This window comes from Thalia democratica, chromosome 1 (genome assembly GCF_965202585.1).
Source record: "Thalia democratica chromosome 1, ktThaDemo2.hap1.1, whole genome shotgun sequence".
Lineage (NCBI taxonomy): Eukaryota > Metazoa > Chordata > Thaliacea > Salpida > Salpidae > Thalia > Thalia democratica.
The window spans coordinates 56,701,223-56,726,637 of record NC_139165.1 but is presented as its reverse complement, the minus strand read 5'-3'; the positions used below and the strand labels follow the sequence as shown (position 1 = coordinate 56,726,637).

Here is a 25,415-nt window from a genome sequence, read left to right as displayed (position 1 = left end):
TGTAGACTATGTGATTAGAAAAACAAATATATGCAAAACAAAAAAATTATGAGGTAAGGTACAGTAAAAATGTAATAATTATGTTTTAATAAATTATGTTTGTTGAAATTTTAAAATCTAGATCGTGATAAAAATTTTACTAAAAAACTAAAATAATAATAAGAAAAATTGATTGAAATATGAGAAATAAATTTAACTAGAACTAAACAAAAAAAGTAAAAGTAATAGATGATAAATTCGTTTTATAATAAAATAGTCTAATAATAAATTTTTCAGAGAAAAAATCTGTATGCAGTTTACAAACAAACTATGGTAAAGATTACTTCAATTTTAACTACTCTAATGAAAAGATAAATTATATGCCTGACATTCAAATATTTATTATTTTAGAATCACGATTTAAATGCACTTATAAATTTAATTACAGAAACTAACGTTAAGTCTTTCAAAAATTAAACTATTTATGGTACGTATTTTGATTGTATTGGATATAATTTTTTTTAAATCAGACAACGAAAAAGCCTATGTAAATTTTAAAAGATGTGAAAAAATAATATGATTAGAAACTCAAGTTTGAAATGTAATCATTAGAGATTCAAATCGTTTTGACAACAATTTACAATATTAAAACTAAATGATTACATAATAAAAGAAAATTCATGTTTAGTGTAACTAGTATTTTTTTTAATTGTCAGCTTTGGCCTGAATAATAAAATGTTTAAAAGGCACAATAACAATTCTTTGGGTTATACTTAAAGCATCACTTTTCTCAGGCGTAAACTCGAACTACAGTTGTAATAATAAGCAGCAATTTATTTGAAAACTGGTGATAATAAAATAAGCTTTGGCCAAATATCTTAACAAGCAAAGTTTTTTTCTGTATGACTTAAATAAAAAAGTTATGAACTGGTGGACATGTGGTGATTTTTCGAAGGTGGGTCAGTCATTCCAGGAGGAATCATTCCTGCTTTGGATAATTTTCCAAGCTTACAAAGCGACTGCCTAGCTTGCTGCCTCACACGAGATTGCCTTGAACTGTAATTATTTCTATCATAAATTAAACTTTTCAACTAATGAGTTATTATAGGTTATTGTAAGCATTGGGCTTCTGAGAAAATTAAATCCTTATCAGTGATCTACCGGATCAGGGAGTTCGTAACTTTTCGGTTTTATTGATACTCTAGTCTCAGAGAGCTACGGCTGTCTTTGTAAATCAAATAAACCTTATTGTATTTCTAATAATGTCTTAAAAACTAAAACTAAGAAAAAATATGAAAACAGTTATCATTTGATAATTAATAATCAGATTCAAATTACTGTTAAACAAAAAAATAAATGTGCATTTTTTTATAAGAAACGTATTTTTTTAAATAAAACAAAAGTACATACAAAATCAAACACCCTGAGTTAAAAAAAGTTATAAAAAAATAACACGTGTTCAGTTTAATCACTCTTTTAGTAACTCAGCGAAAATCAACATAAGACGAAAGTTCATTAATGTGTTTAAAAAAAACATATGTATGATAAGGGAACCGCTCAGTTCCAATTCACGATCGATTCCCACCCGCGCAAAATTCCCACCCAATGAAATCTGAGAACCTCTTACCATGCAAGGGTAAGAGTTTGGGGCAGGGACGTAGCTAGCTCAAAAAAGTTACGAATCTGCAAAAATTTAAACATCTGAAATGACGCGTGATAACGTCCTGCGCGAACACAGCAATTTAAACTACCTCTAATGTTATGGAGTTTAATATGAAAATATGCAGTTATGTAAATACTTCAAAAATTGAATGTTGAAGTAAGAGTGATAATTGTATACAAGGCAATTTATTTTACTCTACACCCCCTACGACTCTTTATGTGTTGCCACTTGTGTAAACCCATAAAACTTTCATAGAAAATAAGTATAAGAAAATCACAATTTAAATCAACAACATTTATATCGTTTTCAAAATCAAATATTTAATGTAGTCAATAGATACAACATTAAATTATGCAAATTTTTGTAACAAAAAATTGTATGATTTTGAATTTTAAAGAAAAAGCTACAGCTTTCATTAGAATCAATTTTGCAATTTTGCAGCTTTTTGACAAATTAAATCTTTAATGCGCTAAATGTATACAATTTAAATGTTTTTAACTCGTTTAGTTTTTACGACACTAAAAGTGCTAAAGAGTACATATCAAAATTATCTTTCAAAATATTATTCATAAAAAAAAATTGGGAGAGAATTCTAAATATACCGCATGATAAACATGGAAAATACAAAAAAAAGTTCAAAATGCAAAGACACTTGAAAACCCAAGTAAAATTTTGTTATATCATCTGTTTTTATAGTTGCTTGGTAGATTATATTTTTTGATAGGCAATTATTGTTTAACGGGCATTTTTCTTTCCTGCAGTTGCAGGTTTTTTCTTGTTGTTTGAAGTTTAGGTTGTTTAATAGTTTGTTATTGTGTTTAAGAATTTTTGTTTTAAAATTTTCCATACAGCTATATGAAATTTTGAGTGTGTTCCTGATAAAGATTTTGTGATATGGGTGGTTTGTATCAAAGTGTTTATTTACCAGGTTTAAGAATTCTTTGCCTATTTTAGTTGCTACAGTTAGGGAATGATATATATGTATGATTATACATGTATATATGATATATATATATATATATATATATGATTGATTTGTGTATATGGTTTACTATCATTTCTAACTCGATCATTTCTAACCCGATCATTTCTAACCCGATCACTTCTAACCCGATCATTTCTAACCCGATCACTTCTAACCCGATCACTTCTAACCCGATCACTTCTAACCCGATCACTTCTAACCCGATCACTTCTAACCCGATCACTTCTAACCCGATCACTTCTAACCCGATCACTTCTAACCCGATCACTTCTAACCCGATCATTTCTAACCCGATCATTTCTAACCCGATCATTTCTAACCCGATCACTTCTAACCCGATCATTTCTAACCCGATCATTTCTAACCCGATCATTTCAAACAAGATCATTTCTAACCCGATCATTTCTAACCCGATCATTTCTAACCTGATCATATCTAAACCGATCTTTTCTAACCCGATCTAACCCGACAACTACTAACCCGATCTGTATTAATATATTTGTTTATTATTGTTTTAATTTAACGATTTGTTTTAAAATAACGATTTGTTTTAAAAACAAGTTAATCTCAACAGTTTTTTTTAATGAAATTTAGTTGGTTTTGTTTAAACTAAAACTTAATGTTCAGATAGCTTTTGTTAAAATTTAGTTTTAGATATTCATTGCTATGGGAAGTTTGTTATCCTACGCTACACCCAGGCATCAAAGTCTGGGCAACTTAAACTGAATGACACTTAACAAAGAGACGCAAATTTATATAGTACCTTAAATCATAAACTATAGTTTTATCCAATATTTATAGATTATCAGCAAAAGAATTTAACACTTAAGTATAATACTAATCGATTAATTTATGATTGAAGAAGGTTTTTAACAAATTTGGTATTGACTCCATAATAAGCAAGTTTAACACCAATTCTTTCATCGATCAGTGAGTTCCAATAAAACCAAAAACAGTTGCACAATCTTTCAATTTATGAATTAATTTCCGATTTCTTTTTAAGAAAAAAAAACATTCTTTAAAATTTCAGCAACACATATCGAGACGATTTAGTAAATTATTTCAATGATTTTAGTGCAGAAATCAGCAAAATAGTCTGAATTACGCAATTCTTTATTAAAAGAAGGTTCATGGTTACTCTTATAAAATTCTTTTAGAATATACTAGAATGTCAGAATTCAAACAAACTACAAAAGTTCATGAATAAAACTTATTCTTGTTCAAAAATCAACCGGATATACACATCTTGACTTTTAGAGTTAGGTTCTGTACACTTGTGCAACCGATTGGTATTTCATTGTTTTTTTATAAATTATTTTTGTCGCCAAAGCATAATCGATACAATTAAAATAAACATTATTGAAACAAAGGTACAGACAATTTAAAAAAAAATAAAAAAATCAAGTTCATTGACTAACCACAAAATTTAAATTCCAAAGCACATTAGGAATACAGGTTAAAAAAATATCTATCAAAAATATTGAAAAATCTTATATTATTTACAGAGGAAAGGCGCTGCTAATAAAATCAAACTATAGAGTTACCCAAGTTCTACATATTATATCAGTGGTTTATAATGGTTTATTTAGGTTTATAAATCAATGGTTTATTTTCGTGGTAACTTATTATTTAAATTAAGTTAAAAGTGGATTATTAATTAACTGTAGTTAATTAGTTTTAAAAAGCATTAGGAAAATTATAAGTTTTCTGTATTCCAAAGATTAAGTATTAAGTTTTAATAGTCGTCAATGTAAGAAATATAATGAGTTTTGCAGCCTTTAAAGACTACTCCGTACTTTTTCTTTTAAGAGATTCTATATGGTTAATATACATTTTTTAAGTATGGAGACCAGATTGGCAAGTTGCATTCAAATTTAAGGCGAATTTATTTAAAATACAACTTTTTAAGAATATTAATATCAGTTTATATGAAACTAGAAATAATACAGTTAATAAAATTTAGTAATCGTAATTAGTATGGTGGTTTCATTAAAAATTATCATTATTAAAATCTAAATTCTTAAAACGAAAGTGTATACTGTTTAAAAAGTCAAAAGTAGAGGTAGACGTTTTTGAATATTTAGAACCCGTCATTTACTAGAACTTAAATTCAATTTTCTTTCTTTTAGCCAATGGTAAATTACGTTTAAAAATAAAATAAGATACATTATATAATAAACTTAACTATAAAAGTTTAGTGTCGAAAACTTATTATTTTGCTTTTTTTTCATTCAAAATATGATGTATGTAGAGAAAAACAAATTTAAATTTCTCATAAATATTTAAAAGTTTTCAAAATTTAAAATTTCAAAAACCGTTTCACACAATTAATAATAAAAACTTCTTTAAAATTTTTTTTGATATCTCTTAAAATTTATTGTTTCACAAGTTTCCGAAAACACAAGAACTTAAGATTATTCAGCGATAATTAAATATGAAATATGAGTATGAGTTACTTGATTAATCTATATTTTTTTTTAATTTATAATAAAATAATAAAGTTTGTTTGTATTGTGAAACTCTAACATAGGTTTCTAGAAAATTAGAGGTGCAAAAAAACACCGAGAATAAAGTCAATAGACTTCAAGCTGGCTTTACTGTATTTGATAAAAAGTAAACATGTTGCTTGTAATAATCGTCTGAAAAAAATAGTTGATTAAAGGAAACAAAAAACTTGATGTAGTTTTTATAAACTTCTGCTCCTAGTTATACTTAATTTAACTATAATTTATTTATTACTCTTTTTCAAAATGTTTATCAGTACTTATTTCGTTTATACTTACGTTATTTCAACTCTGTTCATAATAAAGTGAATTTTAAAGATATTATTGTCTTCTAAAGTACTAATTTAAGTCGAAATTAAAACATTTTGTATATTATATAGATTTAAGTGAAGGTTTTAAAGAAGATTACCTGGGCGAGATTAGACTAACCTCGGACTTGTTATACAAATAAACATGTCTGTTTAATTGTTAGTGACTTTTTTGCTCTAGGACTAAGTAGGAATTTATTAATGATGTGAAATCAAGACGGTCAATCGACGTAAAATACTTTGCAGTTTGTTATACGACATAACTGTTTTAATTTTAAAGTTAAACCTAAAAATCAGAATTTTTCACTTAATATAATAGAAGTATTTAATTTCTACTAATGTTTGTTTGAATTCCATTATCTTAATAGGCCTATGCAAGTTGTATAACAGTTTGTAAAAGTTATCAAAATAAAACTTAAAAATAACCTACTATAAAGCACTAATACATTAGTCAGAAATAATGCAACATTTACAACAGACTTACATTGTAGTTTTTAGACCGTAATATAACGGTTTTTGAATCTGAATATTACAATTTTAAAGGTTTGCTTTTTAAAATTTGCTTATTATAAAATTATTATAATCACGGGAATTATTATAAGATAAATCTTAAATATAGTTATAACTGCTTACTTTAAAGTCCTACAAAGAATAGTTCAAAATATTGTAAAGTAAACGATTTAGTGAGTTGTATATTATTAACGAAAAACGTTTGTTAAAGTAGATAAAAAGAACAAAAATATATTAAATAATGAAAAAAATTGAAATTATGTGTAGAATGAAATATAAAAAAACGAGGTGATAAAAATAAATTTAACTTATGTTTACTTAATACTAAAGTTAAGGTTTATATTAACAATGTTTTTTACGTAACACATTAAAATCATAATGTTTTAAAGAAACTAAAAAATATTACTTTAATAATTTTATAAAGACTAGTTAGTTTTTAAAGACTAGATTAAAATTAAGAAAAAAAATAAACAAGTAGAATGGGTTAGATATGATCGGGTTAGAAGTGATTGGGTTAGAAGTGATCAGGTTAAAAATGATCGGGTTAGAAAAGATTGGGGTAAATCGGGTAAGAAATAATCGGGTTAGAAATGATTATGTTTGAAATGATCGGGTTAGAAGTAATCGGGTAAGAAATGATCGGGTTAGAAGTGATCGGGTTAGAAGTGATCGGGTAAGAAATGATCGGGTTAGAAGTGATCGGGTTAGAAGTGATCGGGTTAGAAATGATCGGGTTAGAAATATAATAATAATAATAATAAGGCCCGCTATCAGCCGAGATCGGCTATGCGTGTTGTGCACAGAGAAGAAAAAAAAATAAAAAAAATTACATGTTCAAAAAAAAAAAAAAAAAATTAAATTCACTCTGCTTCTTATTTCTTCATCTTCTTCTTCGTTTTTCTAAAATATTCCCTTTCTCTTTCTTGCAGTCTTTTGTGTATAGTTGATCTCCATTTGGCACGGTCATTTGCAAGCAACTCCCAATCATCAGTTCCAATGTTCAAGCTTTTTAGGTCGCGCTTGCATACATCCTTAAAACGTAATTTTGGACGTCCTCGGTTTCGTTTGCCAACGACCAACTCGCCATACAATAGAAACTTTGGGATCCGCTCAGTATTCATTCTCAGGATATGACCGAGCCAGCGAAGCCTGCGCTGACTGAGGGTAAAGTACATAGTGGTAAGACCAGTACGTCTCAATACTTCCTCATTGGTGATCTTTTGCTGCCATGTAATTCCAAGGATGCGACGAAGGCATCGTAGGTGGAAGGTATTGATTTTCTTCTCCTGTACGCTAGGTAACGTCCATGTCTCGCTACCGTAAAGCAGAGTACTGCAGACACAGGAACGGTAAACGTTAGCCTTTGTTCGAATGCTTAGCTTTTGGTTATCCCAAACTCTTGCAGTCAAGCGAGCGAAAGTGCCTAATGCTTTGCCAATGCGACTATTTATTTCTTTGTCCAATGATGCGTTTGACGCAACATTTGAGCCAAGGTATACATTCTCTATATCCTTACAATTGATCTTGATTGATGGTAAAATATTTGTTCCTTGACTTAGAATTTTAGTCTTCTTAAGGCTTATAGTAAGGCCGAAATCCGAGCATGCCGAAGAAAACTGATTCAGCAGTGTCTGCAGGTCTTGGGCAGAGTGAGCCACGAGTGCAGCATCGTCAGCAAATAAAAGATCACGTATGGTGACTTTCTTCAGATTTCGCTTAGCTCTTAGATTTGAAGGGTTGAAAAATGGTTGAAGGTTAGAAATGATCGGGTTAGAAGTGATCGGGTTAGAAATGATCAGGTTAGAAGTGATCGGGTTAGAAGTGATCGGGTTAGAAGTGATCGGGTTAGAAATGATCGGGTTAGAAATGATCGGGTTAGAAGTGAACGGGTCAGAAATGATAGCGGGTTAGAAATGATCGGCTCCCGTGTGTATATATATATATATATATATATATAGAACTAAAATACACAAAATATACTTTTGCTTGGGACAGCTGTTTCTGCGTTTAATACGCGTCTTCAGCCAAGTTTTATTCAATGAAAAGCAAACTTGTAAGTACAGCAATAAAATTATACAAAATTAGGTATTACGTAATAATAGAATATATAGTTGATTTTAGACAAAATTACTAACAGAGTTTTTAGATAAATTGTTTACGATAATGTTTGCAGCCAGTTTGTAATTTGTTTCTTTTGTTTAGAGATTCAGAATTTTTAACTTTTAAAATTTCGATTTTTTCCGCATTTAGAGATTTAGAGAAAAAATAAACTAGCTTATTTAAAAATAACAAAATTGAGCATAGTCAAACTGAGAAAGTGGCAGTCCTGTAAAACACAAGAAGATAAGTTTAAATATTAGCTTAGAAAATATCTCTTTTATAAGTATCACTGTACTACAAATGTGACTACAATACATTAATGCGGGAAAAGCTACATTTACACAGAGCTACCATAATTAAACTTTTTTAAATTAACTATTTGTTCTAAATTTGTCATTTTTTTCAATAACGTATAATTTTTATATTATACAGGAATGTAAAATAAACGAACCTGTAGAACAGACTTGGTTGGTTTGAGGGAGGCTTGGCGTTCATTTGCAAAGTATGATATATTCCATTAAAGTCAAATTTGTAGGCGTATCGCTTGCCGTGCACTTTTGTCATTAGGCTCTTGTCATAGTAGTACCTATATAACTTTGACATTAGTGTTTCAAAATTTGTACTCTCTACGGCCTTAACTAAGGTTAAATAAAGTCAAAAAAATTATTTAAATAAAAATGATATGTCTTAAAGAATCATGTAAACAATTTAGTCCTGTGACGAGACTTTTTCATTTATTAATTGACTTGTGTTTTTTAACAGTCACCCACCTTAGCGCTCGACTTAATTTATCGTAGTTCATGTTAGGCTTGCTTTTTCTCTCACCCCACCTTCTTGCTACCTCATCAGGGTCGACCATTTTAAACTGACCGGTAACTCCTTCCCATGCAATACAAGGTGCATTTGATGCAACGGTTAACAGCTCCATTAAAAACTGCCACAACTGGATCTGACTAGAACCTGTTTACAAAATAATTTCATGGTAATATTTTATAACATTGATCTTCATTTGTCAATATGTGAGCGCAAAATTTTCAATATTAATCATCAAAATAAAACAGATATATAAAGTTAAATCCAACATACTAATTTGATTATAACCAATTGAGAGACACTCAGTTTGGGACACGTTCAAAATCCACCCGCGGTCAAAATCCACCCAGTCAAATTCGAGAACCGCTTACCGATCGAGGGTAAGGGGTAACGGTGAGTGAAAAATAAATAAAAAATGCAAAAAATATATCAAACATATTAATAAATAAAGAAAAAAACGGGTGGATTTTGAACGCGGGTGAATTTTGATAGTATAACCTCAGTTTTGGTCGTCGAACGAAAATATTTCAACCAAGACTTTTACCATCATATTCAAAATTTAATAAATATAGTTGTGATTTTAAGAATTATACCAAGGGCGATTCGTGTGGTAGGATATTGGCGCAGTTGCCCACCTAAAACAATCAAAGAATTTAGTATATCTATTTAAGCTCAGGGTTGCCACACACTCAGACTATTTTTAAGTTTTTGAAAAACTCAGGCCAGCTCCGGCTAGGTTGAACATTTTTTAAAAACACAGGCTATTTGTTTAAACTTTAAATCTTTTCTTTTTTTCTGAAAAGATATGTTTTTATAAAAAGTTGTTCTCTTGTTTTTTTACTATTTTTATGTATTTTAGCTTGATTAATAGTTAACTTGTTAAGTTTTATGACTGTTAAAAATTTTGTTTCAGATAGTTAACAAACTCAGGTTGATTCAGGGTAAATTAATATAACTCACTTTATTTTTAGGTCATTGAGACTAGGTTTTTGTTTAAAAAAGTTGCACCTTGTTGAAAATCTTTTTTTTTGTACTAAGATGTAAATTCATACTAAACAGAAAAGGAAAACTAAAAATATAAAAACTCAAAATTATTTTTTATAAACCTGTAGTGCATTGTGACAACTACTTTTAACAAACATCTAACAATTTTTTTATTTAAAATGTGAAAATAAAATTTAGCTAAGTTTTTCTAATAACTTTTATCTATAATAAACTTTATTAACTTCCATAGATTTGAAATCTAATTATAAAATTATACATAACGATTAAATAAAGTTTGCTTATGTTTAAACTGCAGTATAGGTCTCATTAATACAAGTATTGTGAAAGCATTTTAGATAGGTCATAAGTGAATGCAATGTATAAAAAAAGTTATAACATATAACAAAAAAAAAGGAGCATCAAATTCTTTTAACTAGTATAGTTTGAAACGAAGTACTAAAATAATTGGAAAATATTATGAGAAGCTAAATAAGTATCCATAGAACATAAACTTTATGCTATCACAAATCTATTAATTAGTTCTAAATTTTTCTCACTGGTTTAATTTTTTTAAAGTTTTATAAGTATCTAAAACATTCTATATTTGTTTAAAACTGTTAATCAAACTAAAAATAAATTTACAGGCAGGCGCAAAAATAATTGAAATCTAACTAAGTTATGCTTTCAATTTTAACTATCTAAATCATAACAAAAATAAATTGAGCATTTTTATAGTTAGTACAAGGCTCAATAAACAGCTGAAGGTTTATGTTTAATAAAATCAATAGTAAAACTACTAATTTATATTAAGTAAATCAATAAAATGACTGTTTAAATTTGAAGCGAGGAGCTAAAGTATCTTGCTTTTCATTTAGATTTACTTAATTATGCGTATTTTGATGGATAATATTTTCTACATTTTTTTATTTAAAGAATGTTTTTTGTTCTTTAAATTATTTTATAATTTTTTTAAGTTAGAAAAGTTACTGTTATTTCTAATATATGTTTATTCACATAAAATAATAAAAAAGTAATTTAACTTTATACCTCATAACTTTTATATATACAGTAAGGACTTTTTTTTAGATTAATAATCTTTTTTTAACATGAAATTTTTTGCGCTTTCCCATTTTAGATTCTAACAAATTCAAGGTGTAAAAGAAAGTTTACTTAAAAACTTATTTTAAAAGTATTGTTATGCTATTGTGAATATTTTATTTTTAGTTTAAAACTACATGTGTCTTCTTACAAACGTATTTTTAACCCATACAAATTAAAGATATCTTTGTAAAAATTTTATAGAAAAATTCTCGAATTAATAAAAACACAATATACAATTTTACTAATAAGAAACAATTAAACTATAAAATGACAACCGGAAGTTTAAAAATTAACTTTGATTTAAATAACATGAAAAACAAAAAATTGATTTTAGTACTTGTAACTATTCAAGAAATGTGTAGGCTAAGAGATACTCAAAAACACAGTTGAGTTAATGTTATAAATTTTTGATAAATTATTTCTGTCCCACTTATAACAACATGTTAAATCGACTGTTACTTATACTATTTGTAATAAATAATAAGTTAGTTTTATAATACAACAACTTTGATTGAATATTTTTAATAAAAACTTTTTTAAAATCTATAACAGAAAAAAAAAAGTATTTTAAAATATTCTTATTTAGTTTGTATAAAAGTTTTACCAGAAAAGTAGAAAAATATTACTTTTAAATAACTTTCGTAAAAATTTAAAGCTTAAGGGACTTTCGGGCCAGTTTTTTTAAATTAAATAACTATGCTATCACATACTTTTCTTTTTTTCTTTTGAAACTAAAAGAGTTTTAACTATATAAACGATCAAAGTTTAAAAGCATCACCTGTCCATCCTGAAAGCACAAAGTAATTAGTCAAAAAAAAAACTAATTCATTAAAAATCTATCTCCTCCTACAATTTCTGAGTATTTTTTTTAAGTCTTCAGTCTAGTCTTTATAAAATTAATTTAGAACGAAAAATTACAATTTTTTAAACTTTATTGGCCATACAAACTTTTATTTTCTTTTTTCAAACTCATTCAACATTTTTTTTCAAAGGATGCTTTCTGAAAGTTAGAGGTCTCCAGATCAAAAATCAAGAAGTGTATTTGAAATTTTTGACTCTATAACTTTTAGCTAAACAGAGCACTTAATATATGCTCTAACTTTGTCGTTTTCTAAAAAGTATATTAAAAATTAAAAACTTATTGTTACGAAATCAATATCCTATAAAAGTTAACTAACTAAAATTTAGAAATTTTACGAAGTTCATAAAATCGACAACTCCACGTTTAAACAAAACCAAAAGATTAATATTATATCTAGAACGAAATCCTAAATTGAAAATTATCTTATTTTAAAATAGTTTAAGTCGGCAACTGCTCATTACGATTCCTAAAACGTACATATTTTTCAAACACACATTACTGTATCCAAACAGGCAACCACCAGCAAAAAATTTTCTGACTACTTCAGCAATAAAGTCAAATGCTCAGAAATATTTGACACAAATGTCATTTATAAATGCACTTGCTCTGCCGATCAGAGCACCTCCTACATAGGAGAGATAAGTTTTCCAAAGGATTGTATACAACTGTTGTACAAACAAAAACAGCGCAACATTTGATGACTAATTCAACTACACACTTACAAACATAGACATTGTACAAATTTTAGAGTTCAAAAACTGTGTAAGAATAGCAAATTTTACAGCTTATAATCGATAATAATCGAAGAACAAAGGCCTTAGTTAAAAACTCAAATTACATCAAATGGTATAGCAACACTACCAAGTAACTAATAGCATATTTTTACTTAAATTTCGTTTATTTTAAGCACAACAAAAATTATTTATAGCAAAAATCTTATTTGAATACGTCAAACATCTCAAACTTATTTTACTTATTCTTTATGTAAATTTAATTTCATTTTACACTTAAAAAGACATAAAGTATATTTATGTCGAAAACATTTGTATACGATAAAAATAAAACAAGTAATCTACAAGGTTCGTGCGCGATTTTTTTTTAATTTAGACTGATTTTGACTGATTTAGCATGATATTTTTTCAAAGTAAGGAAAATCCCCTTTAGAAGTCATTTTGGGTATCGGGGGTCTTAACTAGTAAATAAACAAAATAAAAATATTAACAAACACTACTTAAAAAAACTGAAAACTTAAAAAAGTTATTTTTCAACATCTATCAATCGCTTACCAAGCAACTTAAATATTTTAACTGGTCTTTATTTATCAACCAAATATCATTGAAATAAGTTTTTCCCATAACTTTTGATATAATGCTATCACTTAACTAATTATAGTAAATTTACTAGATTTAAAAAATATAAACTGTTGAAAATAAATTTATTATATACTTGTTATTTTAAATACATACTTTTATCGCTTATTTTGAACTTTTTAAATGAAAAACTAAATTTTTAAATAAGCTTCATTTTGCTAATTGAAATTGTCTAAGTGTTATAATAAAGCAAAAAAAAAAGTAAAATAAAAACAACTATCATAATTCTACTATGAATATATGGATAGAAGCTTATATCAAAGCTAAGTTTTAGTCTTGTGAATATCTCTAATAGTTTTAAATAAACAACGGTAAAATATATGAATAAACTGCTAAGAGTTTTTATCTAAAAAGTATTTTTATAAAGCTTTTAAATTAATAATTAAAACAGTTAAACCTACTAATCTCTTTAAAAAATCTGATGTAAACAAATTCAAAGAAACCGCTAAGTTGTTGAATTGAACGGTAATGTTTAAACTGTATATTTTTAATGAACTTTCATAATTATGACATACATAATCTACTCCAAACAAAATAATAAAGATTCTTAAAATTATTTTAGAGATTTAACAAAAGGTTTTAAGCATTTGTATTTACAAATAATGGCTGATTTTGTCTTTAATAACTAAACTCGTGTTTAGAAATAAATTCATACCTTAACAAGATTTACTCAAGAAAAATAAAAATCATTCTCAATTTTTTTTGCAGAGGTTTTCAAGCATTTGAAATGACATAAAATTAAATTCTAAAATTTTCAAGTTAAAAAAATTTAAAAACTGATATTTTGCAATATTTTCAAAAAAAAAAAGGTTTAGCCTGATGCGCACATACCCTAAATTTATGTTTATTTATACTAGGTTGCAAATGGCATCTGAAATGTAACTAAAAGCAATAAATATGTTTAATCACCTTAATTTTGCAAACTATTTTGAAATTACTTTAAACAAACCAGGATTTGACAGCTCCATACAAATTGGTCCAAAAAGCTTATAAGGATCCTTTATATGCGGCTGTCTTGCTTGAGCAGCTTGGAAAGGATCCATTATTCCATTTCCAAACGGACCACACTGTTGTGTTTCTGTTCGAAATGAAACTACGGGATATTAGTGTTTGACTGTTAATCAATATACAGTTATTAAGCAACCGTTTTTCATGTAAAATATTTATTATCTCCATTAAACTTCAACTTACGATGGTGGTAAAAATCTATTAAAAAGAGAATAGGGGTAGAGGTCTAAAATATCTTTTACAAAAACTAACATTGACTTTTGCCTGAAAGCTTAAAGTATGAATTATTAGTGAGTTTTTATAGAACCATAAAAATTCCAAATAACTTTTGTGATATCTAAAAAGGCGAATATAGATTGTTTTATAATAAACCTATTTCCTACAGTTTTTTTATCTTTTGCAGAATAATTTAGAATAAATCAATAACAGCTTGTAGGAAACAAATTTTCAAACTATTACAAACAAATAAACTAAAAAAAAAAAACATTTTTTAAATAAACAAAAAATTAATTTATTAATAACAATTTCTTACAAATTAGATCAAATAATAAAATTTTATTCAAAACTGTAAGAGGAGATAGAATTTTAACAAAGTTTAAAGTTCCAAATTTAAAGGCAATCGAAAATTTAACCTTTTGTTTTTGAATCAGAGCTTAAAAAAAAACTAATTATTTCTCAAAATTAATGGATTTTATTATTTCTATAAAATCAACGTTATACTATACAATCTTAGTTGACAATTAAGAGCTAATTTTAATTTTTGTAAAAAAATATGTTATTATACATTATACACCTATGGCCTTTAGACATACTCTTCTTTAAAAAAAGATTTATTCAAAAACATAATGAATTAAAAAAAGCATAATTATTTCAATCAGTTTTTTATTTTAACTACTGTACATTTTTTAGCTCAGTAACTTACCTTTCAATGGTTTGTATCAAAATACCAAAATTTAACTGCTTAGAGAAACTTAATAATCCAGGATTTTATAAAATACATGGAGTATTAAGGTAATTTTTATGATAGCTTGTAAAACAAAAAGAATTAATTTAGCTTGTATTAACTATTTTATGTATTTATATTTTTTAGTTTAACTATAACATAAATCTAAAACAACTAAAACTCTTTTAATTACCTGAAGAGTTGTAAATATTCTTAAAACTGTCCAAGATTTTAATGTTAGACAACGAAAGTATAAATATACATAAAATAGTCATCAAATGCCACTAACTATGTTTCTTTTTTGCAAGCTGGTTCAAAATGACATCTGAATTTGCTTTAGTAGTAACTCTGCACAGATCACGCATGGTCATCTGACAAAGTTTGCTGCCATCTGAGTTCGCAAATTTTTTAAGCTCCAAATTTTTTAGTTTGAACTCTGTAGTGATGGAAAGTAGCCACGCCTTTACTTCTGCTTTGCTCCAACTTGAAGGGTCTATAAGTTAGTTGAAAGCACAGTTGTAACAAAACGTAATTACAACCCTTAAATATAGTAAGATCTGAAATATCATTAAAACTTTTTTAGGCTTATCTATATTTGATGAAATGTTATGTTTTAAAAAACTAGAGACACTGCTTAAAATAGACAGAAATTATAAGAAAGATTTTAAAATACCAATAAAAATTAACAACTAAAGTAATTTACTTTGCAAAGTTTTAATAACATAAGTAATAACAAAACCATATAATATCTTTATACTTTTAATTTTATATTTAAAAAGTTATGAAATATATTAAACAAAAACTTTTTTATAGGTAAATTTTACACAATTTTAAATAATACATTAAGTTTAGTTAAATAGCTTCCACTATAAGCTTTTGAAAAATTCTAATTTTGATAAAACTCACAAAGTGTAACTATTTAGTATAAAAAACAAAGCTATAAAATTAAAGTACTAGCCTGTTGGTAGAAACTTTATTCTATGGTCCTTAGGATTAAGAGTAACATTAGGAGGAGGGGGACTCCTCCTTGCACATTCATTGCTAGGAAAAGAATATGAAGAAGATGTAGTATCTGATGAGCCACTATAAGAAGACTGTATGGCATGATATTCTGACTTGACAACAAAACTATCACTACTTTGTGAGAGAAGTTTATCACTGTCAATAGTGGGTGAATTGGATGTATCTAATAAAAAGTTTAAAGTATTGAAGATAAATAAACAGAAAGTGTTAAAGCTTTAATGTTTGCACATTTGTAGATAAGACACTTTTTTTTTGATCTAATTAATTTTTTGTCTTCGTTTTCTTTAAATAAAAGTAAGTATTTCAAACTAAAAAAACTTTGCTGATTTAAATAAGATTGGATGACCATATTAGCAGGGTTCGTACACAAAATTTAGACTGACATTTTCTCAAAGTGGGCAGTATTACCCTTTAGGTGGAATTTTAGCTGTCAGGGGTAGGTATAAATTAGTAAGGCATAAAAATAGTAAATTGGTAGTTAGATAGTAATAGAGCAACATCTAAAAAATAGGGCATTTTTTTAAATTCTACCAAAGGGGCGTTTATGATAACTATTTAAGGAAACCCTGTTTAAATCTTTGTTTGTGGGCACCAAATTGGTCTTATAAGTAGATGAAACGGTATGATCTATTTGATAATTTTTAGTTAAGTAGCTTACTAATTATAGAACTTTTTAGTACATTTTTTTTTTCCAACTTCAAGTTATTTCAAAAGTTATAGTACATAAAAATATGATGAAGGTTTTAGTAACTTGAATAGTTGTGTAACTGCTACAGACATATTTAACAGAAAGTATTGTCACAAAAAAAACATATATTTAGAAATAAATTTACATATTGGTAACCTACTCAAGACAAAATAAAACTATTCTCTTATTATTTTCTTAATTTGGAAAAAATTAAGTACTTGTACTGACAAATATTGACGTTTTGCTTACAAAAACTAAATCTATATTTAGAAATTATATCACATTTTCACAATCTACTCAAAACTAAAAAAAAAATTCTCAATAATTTAGAAATTCAGAAACTTTAAAGCATTTGTACTGACAAGTACTGATATTTTGCCTTCAAAAACTAAATTCTTATTCAGAAATAAGTTCACATATTAACATAATCTAATCAAAACAAATTAGAAATTATTCTCAAATTTATTTAAGAAAATCAAAAATGTTTAAGTACTTGTACCAACATTTACTCACAATTTGCCTTCAAAATATAAATAACTCTTTAAAAGGAAAATCACAATTTATTAATCTACTCAAAAAGGTTCTAACCTTTATAACATTTGAACTGACAAAAAACTGAAATTTTGCAAATATTTTGGAAAAAAAACAGAATATGTCTGACAACCCTGGTAAAGGCATAAGATGAGTAAGACATATTTTTTTTACAACTTGGACAGTTTGCGGATTTTTTTACAAGGCTTTTTATATTTTATTTATCAAACATTTAAATTAAAGCTAATTTTTGAGATATAAGAGATTAAAATCAATAAAATTTTAAAACAACAAGTTGTTTGTAGATGGGGCAAACTAGATGGTGAAAAAAAAATAATTTATTCAAGCAATCTTTTTCAAACTTTCTCAGCCTATCTTTTGTTAGAAAATAAACTAGTATACTGTACTGTTTTTTAATTTTTAGTTTGAAAATATATCTTTCAAAAAAAAATTATAATCTTTATTAAATTCAACTGCTTTTTTATGGCATGAATGCTACAATAGCATATTTTGAAATCATGCAAGAAAATACTTTGCTTAAAATCTTACAAAAAAAAAGATTCATCTTTGTTTTAAGATGATTGCCCATAAAAAAAGTTTCCTCTATAAATTTGAATTCAACTTTTGATATAAAAAGCTGAATTAATCTAAAAAAATGATTTATTTTTCTGTGTTTTATAAATGATTACTTAGTTCATAGTATTAAAAGAAGATCAATGTTTAATAAAAAACATTCTTGCCCCCACTCTATCTACTAGCCTTAATACATAATTTTTACTTTTAGTTGTTTTTATGTTCTATTATATTTGTTATTTAATATATAATACACATAATATTTGCATGTTATTATTTATTAAATAATAATTCTAACAAGTACTTAAAGTTTAAATGTTTCATTCATTACAACTTTTCTATATTTCATATAAAACTAAATAGCAAACAATGTGGTCAGACAATAAGTTTTTATAACAAATACACTTAATATCACAAAATATAATTAAAATATATTTAACAATAAGTGTAACTGGAATCAAATGAGTAAAAACTACAATGACAACTCTTTAATATTAAAAATTTTATGATGTAAAATCATAAGTTTATCTTAAAAAAAGTTTTTTTTTTTAATTGCAGGTAAATTTATGAGGCAAGTTATTTTTTTTTTTCAGTTTTAAGCTTTAAAAGTTTTCATGTAAAATTAGTTGGACAAAAATGATCTTAGATTAAACACAGGGTTGCCACCTTTTTAGAACAAAAAAAGCCAGAGTTACATCAAGCTAGCGTGAGTTGGCCTGAGTTTTTGATAAAATTGAAAAATTAACTTTATGAGCCAAAATGTGAAGGAAAAAATTATTGCTAGTCAAGTTATATATTTTAAATATTTAAAATAAAAATAAAAACATATACTAAAAAATTATATCAAAGTTAAAAAATTAATCTAAGACTTAAGACATAACTATGATAAAACTATGTAAGCTAGCATGATTTTTATAAAATAAAGTTTAAACAAGCCAATGTTTTTCAAAAAAGTTAAATTTAGCCCGAGTCAGCTGAAGTTTTAAAAAAAATTCAAACTAGTCTGAGTTATTCTAATAGCCTGATTGTGCAAAATCAGTTATAGAATAGTAAACAGTTATCCATTCAAACTAACATTCAATAAAAATAATTTTAAACTATATGTACTTTAAATAAATTTGAAATATAAAAGAAACCAATATAAATTCAAAAACAAACCTGAAGGTGATAAGGAAGGAATCATATCACTTACATCCTGATTGTTTAAAGTCTGCGTAGAATACTCAGGCTTAATAGCTTGTTGACCAATAGCACAGTTGAAAGATTGGGAGCTGTTAGCTGGGAAAGACTCAAATCCAGTGTCTCTCACAAATACCTTTGAATTAAAAATTTATTAATATAGAACTACAATTAAAATTATGTAAATATGAATCAACTTTGATGAAAAATTAATTTTAGAAAACTAATTGATACAAATAAAACATAAGTCAAAGAATCAAATTTTAATAAGTATAGAAATTCAAAAACCTGTTCACTTTGAAAAAGCAGTCCCTTGTTATGGAAACCTATAATTTGGCTAAAGTCAGAATTTGAAGACTTAGAAACTGTTATTGGATTAAAATTTAAGTCATTAGAACACTGGTTTGTATTATGAAGATGATTTTCTAAATTGTGTGATGGAAAATTGCAAAATCCAGGTGATGTGCAACTAAAAGCACTTTTACAAGACCCTGGTGATATTGCAATATTTGGAGGGTAGTCATTTAAATTAGGAACAGGATTGCTTGCAGTCAAAAAATTAAAGGTATCAACACTAGGTGAATTTACTAAGTGGTCTAATGGTGCTAAATCTGTAGTTTGGTGGTGGTTGGTCAGGGAATTATGACCAAAATTTAGATCAATAACAGAATCGTTACTAGTTCCACATTGTAAATTAAGTGCGTTCATCATTAGTAGATTGAAGACTTCAATTTACTTTTTATTTTAAAGCTTTTTCTGAAAAAAATACATAATCTACAATAACGTAATGTTTTCATTGAGGTTTGTTTTCAGTAAACAACGGTAATTTAAATATATTTCCATATACAACAAAATATAGAAAAAAAAGTATATTCAAAAAAAAACAATAATAATCATAAATAAATAAAAAATTGAAACTTTTCAAAATTTGACACATATATTTATTTGTAAATCACTTTTATTAATTCTTTTTTTACACAATAATGTGTAAGAGATAAGCTGATGTTTAACTTTATTTAAAGTTTTAGTAACTTTTGGGGATAAAAATTAATAAAGTTGCAAGGTTGCCATTCTTTTAGTCATAAAAACTGTCATGATTGACTAAAAGCTGTCTTTAGTGACCTTGAACTGTCCTGAGTAATCTGAATTTTTGAAAATCTTCTAAAAAATTATTTTTTTACTTTTCTAAAAGAATAAATATCAAGTTCTTCCACAAAATTATTTATAACATATAAAATATTGCAAATAAATTCGCTAATTCTCATTCAAAATCTAGAAAAAAATTATGTTCTGAGATTATTGAATTAATGTAAAACTACCCTGGTTATTCACAAAAAAAAAACTATCCAGATCCTGAGTTAGCCAGAGTTTAAAAATGAAATTATAAATATCCGGAGCTGTCCTAAGTTTATGACAACCCTGAAGTTGACAAGTTTAATAGGTTTCTTATAGAAGTTGCAAACTAAAGAAGCTAAAAATTAATAAATAAAACAAAATTAAATCTCTTTCTAAAATCATTGAAGAATTGTTTTAAAACTATATAACAATAATTTTCATACATTTCTAAACATTTTATGGGAAGCAACTTTTTAAAGTTTATATTTTTATGTAATACAGTATTTATTAATTACAAAGTGATACAAAATAAATTTTAAAATATTTTTTTTCATCAGGAGATTTATAGTTTTTAAATAAAACAATAATTGACAACATATTCAAAAAATTTTGCAAGAAACATTTCCTGAAAACTTAAAATAAATTGGTTAAAAAGTAAAGTAAATTAGATGTTTAGTATTTTTTTCAGTTTTAAGATAATCTGCTATAATTTTTGTTTCTCCATGTTTGTACAGGAAATTTTTACAAAAATTACTATATCTATGAAAGTATTATATGATAATTAATATACATGAAAAAAATAATTGAGATTCTTATCTCCTAAGAAAAGTACTTAGTAATAAATACTTTAAGCTTTAACAAATAAACTATTTTTTTCTAGTTGAACCTCCCTTTGTCCTAAAAAGAACATTGTTCTAAAAACAAAACTAAGGGTATCCTTTCTTTAAATCAAAATAACTATCTTAATTGAGTATAAAGTTTTATACTGTCAATATACTTATATAAAATTACTATTGGCATAATTAGTTATAAAAACTTTTCTGATTTAAAGTAACAGAGAACTTTTTAAACTCTGGTTGTAATTCTTTATACAATTGTAGAGCTAGTAGATATTATTTATTTAAATTCTAATATCAAAAAATAAGAAAACTTTTTTCTCTCAATCAGGATTAGATCATTTATGACTACAATTCGAGGAATGAGGGTAAATTAACCTTATTTTACAGATAATAAACTTAGCTACTAGTTTTTTAACAGCTCATCAAATAACAAAAATGTTTAGGGACATAAGAACTAGTAATTGAAAGATCAACAAATAAACAATATAATTTTTCAAGCTACTATTCTGTCACATCTGGATCTGGATAACTTAAATCTTTTTAAATAGTTAATGTCAAGTTATACTAGATATATTATTATCTTTTATTATCTTCTACTAAGTAATAAAATAAAACTATTAAAACAATATTATAATTTTTAAACTTTAATTCAATCAACTTTTTAGTACTAGTAAAAGTCTAAATTTGTTTTTAGAAACAAACAACTAAAGTTTTATACTAGTATACAAATTAAAAAACAAAACAAGTATTGGTGTGTTGGAAAAAGCATGAAGCAAAATTATTATGAATCAATGAACTAATGTTTATTGAACCACAAAAAAAGACGCTCATTCGGTCCTGGTCACAAAAAAAAACTTTTGATTATCAAGTCGCACACTACTTTGATACCTTTAAAGGTCCTGTCCAGGACTAACAAAGCCATAATTAGGACTCCTTAAGTCATCAGGCCACACAAATTGTTTTTTCAGAGAAGCTTCATGTTTATAAATTTCTTTCATTTAATATATATTTCAAATTAATTAAACTTACTAGTTTTAAGTCCTGAACAATATTAAACTGTAATCAAATATCCAAAAGGGTCTTTCCTACACTAGGTCTTTAAACTAAATTTTTTTAGAATCTTTTTGTTGTTTTTTTAATGGTAGAAAATGTTAAATAAGCCATTAAGGTTATTGAACTAACTTTCTTATACATCTTGAAATAATTACTATACATGAATAAATTAGTTTATGTTCGGTTGTTTATAATATTTTATGATTATATATAAACGTAGTTGTACTTGATTGAAAAAGATTCCAAATTAAAAACAAAAACTAAATTATGCTACATTGCATTTATATCAGATAATTGCAGTAAAAAGTTTTTGTGAATGATTTGTGAAAGTAAACAATTATATTTAGTGTAAGAGCATTCGCAAATGTTGCAAAATATTTAAGACAGTTTTTTTTACCAGTCAGGGCAAAAAATAAACTTTCAGAGCTTTTGTTTTAGAACAAAATATAAATTTTTCAAAATTATATTTATCTGGAAACTATCTTCAAATTAAACTGAATAAATATATTTTTACTTTATATTTCAAATAAAGAAGTTGAAGCAACATACTAAGAGTTTCAAATTGTATTAAGTATTAATCAAACTAATAAATACAAAGTATTAAGAACTCAATTAAGAAGTATTAATCAAACTAAATATTATTTTTTAGTTTGACAATTACTTAAAAAAGGGTCTTTAAAAAGGTATTGGAAACGTACAGAAGTTTCGAGCCAACAGAACTTTAAAGCCCGCCACGCTTTTTAAAGACAAAACAATGTGTGTATATGAGTCTTGTTGTAATTTAAAGGTAATTCCCCAAGTATTTGCTGAGTCATCATAATAAAAAAGTTTTTTCATAAGTTTTTATTTTTAGTTATGTTTGTGTTTGGTGGGTTAGGGGTAAGGGTATAGATTTAAAAAAATTCCTTAATATATTAAAGGTATAGATTAATTTAATAACAATCGGACCCTGTGTATATAAAACAAACAAAGTATTTATACAAATATGTTAATTGAGGTTTAATTTAATATAGAAGCTTTCATTAAATGATTAGTTCACTACAGTTTTGGTTTTAAAGACTCTTATTTATAAAGTACAACTTTTCAAATGTATAGTGTCTAGCATTTTTTTCAAGAAGTCCGTCCCGCGATAATTTTTTAGTTAATCTGGCCCACCAATTAGAAAATTTTCTAACTTTTGCCAATATTATTACTATTATTGATATTTAAGAAATAACAAACTTCACCACACGATCAACAACAACAGTACCTGAGACAATCTACGGCCAGTTTTATCGTCATTAGAGCTCATCAGGCAGGCATATCCGAAAGAAACCGTTGTTGAGGTCTAACCCAAGTGGGCTAAAGTACATAAGCATTAAAGCGACCGTTAGTAGGTAAAGTCCGAAAAGTTTAAACCGCTAAATCGTTTACATCTAAGCTTCTAAGTCATTGTCAGCTTAATGTTAAATTATAGTCTACGCTCTTTGATCAGTTTTAACCTGTACTTACTTTGGTCTTCATCAAAAAAGTTAAGATGTTTAGCACCATTTATAATAAGTTATAAAACTTACTACACGACCAACAACAACAGCATCCACCACAACATACGACCGGTTTCGTCAATTTTTTGAACTTTACCAACAAACGGTATTCTATTTTGCCAATATCTTAATAAGGACGAACCGGCCGTAGGTTGTCTCGGATGCTTTTGTTGTTGGTCGTGTGGTGAAGTTCATTATTTAATATTGATGGCGCGAAAAAATCTCAAATGTGTTAATAATGGCCAAGATAAACACTAGTATTAATAAGATTGAAATATATTTAAATGCTAGTTGGATGTTTTCATGTTTAAATAAAAAATAAACTAAAAAACTTAAGTATTGTTTTAGAAATATACAAAAAGTACATAGCCATTTAAAAAAAATCCTTAAAAACATTTTTTTTTACAAAACTCTAAAACAAGTATGGTCATGTATCATTAGCTTATCAACATAGTAGGCTATGGAAAGGCGTTACCAATCAATTTAAAAGATCAAAGACATCTTGGAAGGCTCAAGGTTGAACTTAAAGTAGTTTATCAAAGTTCAACTAATAAAGTTAAGTTCGCATAAGATGAACAGAGATAACGTTTTTATATGTATAAGAATAAGATTAATTACTACTTTATATGTGAGAACGGCAATTTTTGAATATATTGATTGGGTTCTAAAAGTATTGATTAGTCTAGTTTATAGAAAGTTTTCGTATTTTTACTTTTTATTCTTTTTTTATAATTTGTTAGTACTATAGTTTATTCAACGAAAAAAGATGCTCAAAATATTATGTCGTAGGAATTGGTGCACGAAGAACCTTTCGGTCATCGAGACACACACTACGGAAATCTTTTAGTGTCTTGTCCAGGACGAGTTGTTGATAAAGAATTTTGTTGTAGCTAAGTGTAAACGAATTTACTAAATTCTATAAATATATATTATCAACCTAATAAGTTATCTATTTAATAAGTTTAAATCATTCATAAACATAAAATAGATTTATATTTATAATACGAAAAACTAACTTTCGTATCGTTTACTGTCGTATAGTTTCAACGTTTAACACGTATCTTCAGAACGAAATAGAGTACATAGCAAAAATTTTTAAGAATCACACAAAATAACACATTATGACGCTTCAAATAAAATTGAATAATTTTATTTAGTATCAATAGTAAACAATTCATTTTGTTTTTTTTTTATTTTACTACACAAAGATTTTCAAAACCATACAAGTTTCATTCTCAAGTGATAAATTTTAAATAAAATTTGAAATTTTTATTTGTTAAGTGAACAACTTAAAAAATAACCTTACATTATGACGTATGAATCAATTCAAAAAAATACAAAAATTAGAGATATAGCAATTAAAACTAAAAGTATGTTTATTATTAGATTGTTAATAATTTTGTTATTCCATTTAATGCTACATTCTTGCGTATTTAAATTAGGTCGCTCTTCCTCAAACAATATTGATTCCAGGCTGTAGAGTTCGCTTTGCTTACATCGTTTTAAAACTTTTAAGTTAAAGTTAAAGCGAACTCTACAGCCTGGAATCAATATTGATTGAGGAAGAAAAGCCTAAGTTAAACACGCAAGTAACATTAAATGAAAAAGCAAAACTAATAATAATTCACTAATTAAGATATCTTTAATTAAGTTTTACCTGTTAAGTTTAAATTTGTGACATACAAAATGAAATGTGCTTTGTTATACTTTTTAAATTGTTACATTCAAAAAATTGTATTTTGTTAAGTCCTATATTCATA

At 26.4% G+C, this 25,415-nt stretch overlaps 1 protein-coding gene across 2 annotated transcripts; it reads right to left on the bottom strand.

Moving 5' to 3' along the window:
• Positions 1–291: 291 nt before the first annotated feature.
• On the bottom strand, positions 292–19,876 carry LOC145849878 (uncharacterized). Of its 2 annotated transcripts, none has more exons than XM_082954975.1 (8): positions 19,413–19,876; positions 19,104–19,260; positions 16,089–16,316; positions 15,420–15,623; positions 14,129–14,272; positions 8,820–9,009; positions 8,501–8,635; positions 292–1,035 (listed from the first exon to the last, which is right to left on the bottom strand). In XM_082954975.1, exons 1-8 carry the CDS (start codon positions 19,833–19,835, stop codon positions 900–902), a joined length of 1,617 nt encoding a protein of 538 aa, XP_082811101.1. In that variant the 5' UTR covers positions 19,836–19,876; the 3' UTR covers positions 292–899. The 2 variants fall into 2 exon arrangements, with proteins under 2 accessions (XP_082811101.1, XP_082811110.1); XM_082954984.1 differs by having other exon boundaries at positions 14,129–14,257.
• Positions 19,877–25,415: the final 5,539 nt, after the last annotated feature.

Bases quoted from the DNA above. Each gene is read 5' to 3' on its own strand.
- LOC145849878 (XM_082954975.1), bottom strand. From the start codon at position 19,835: ATGATGAACGCACTTAATTTACAATGTGGAACTAGTAACGATTCTGTT. The intron at 19,261-19,412 runs GTTTTTGAATTT...TTTAATTCAAAG, and splicing joins TGCTTTTTCAAAGTGAACAG to GTATTTGTGAGAGACACTGG. The intron at 8,636-8,819 runs GTGGGTGACTGT...AAAGTTATATAG, and splicing joins AAATTAAGTCGAGCGCTAAG to GTACTACTATGACAAGAGCC.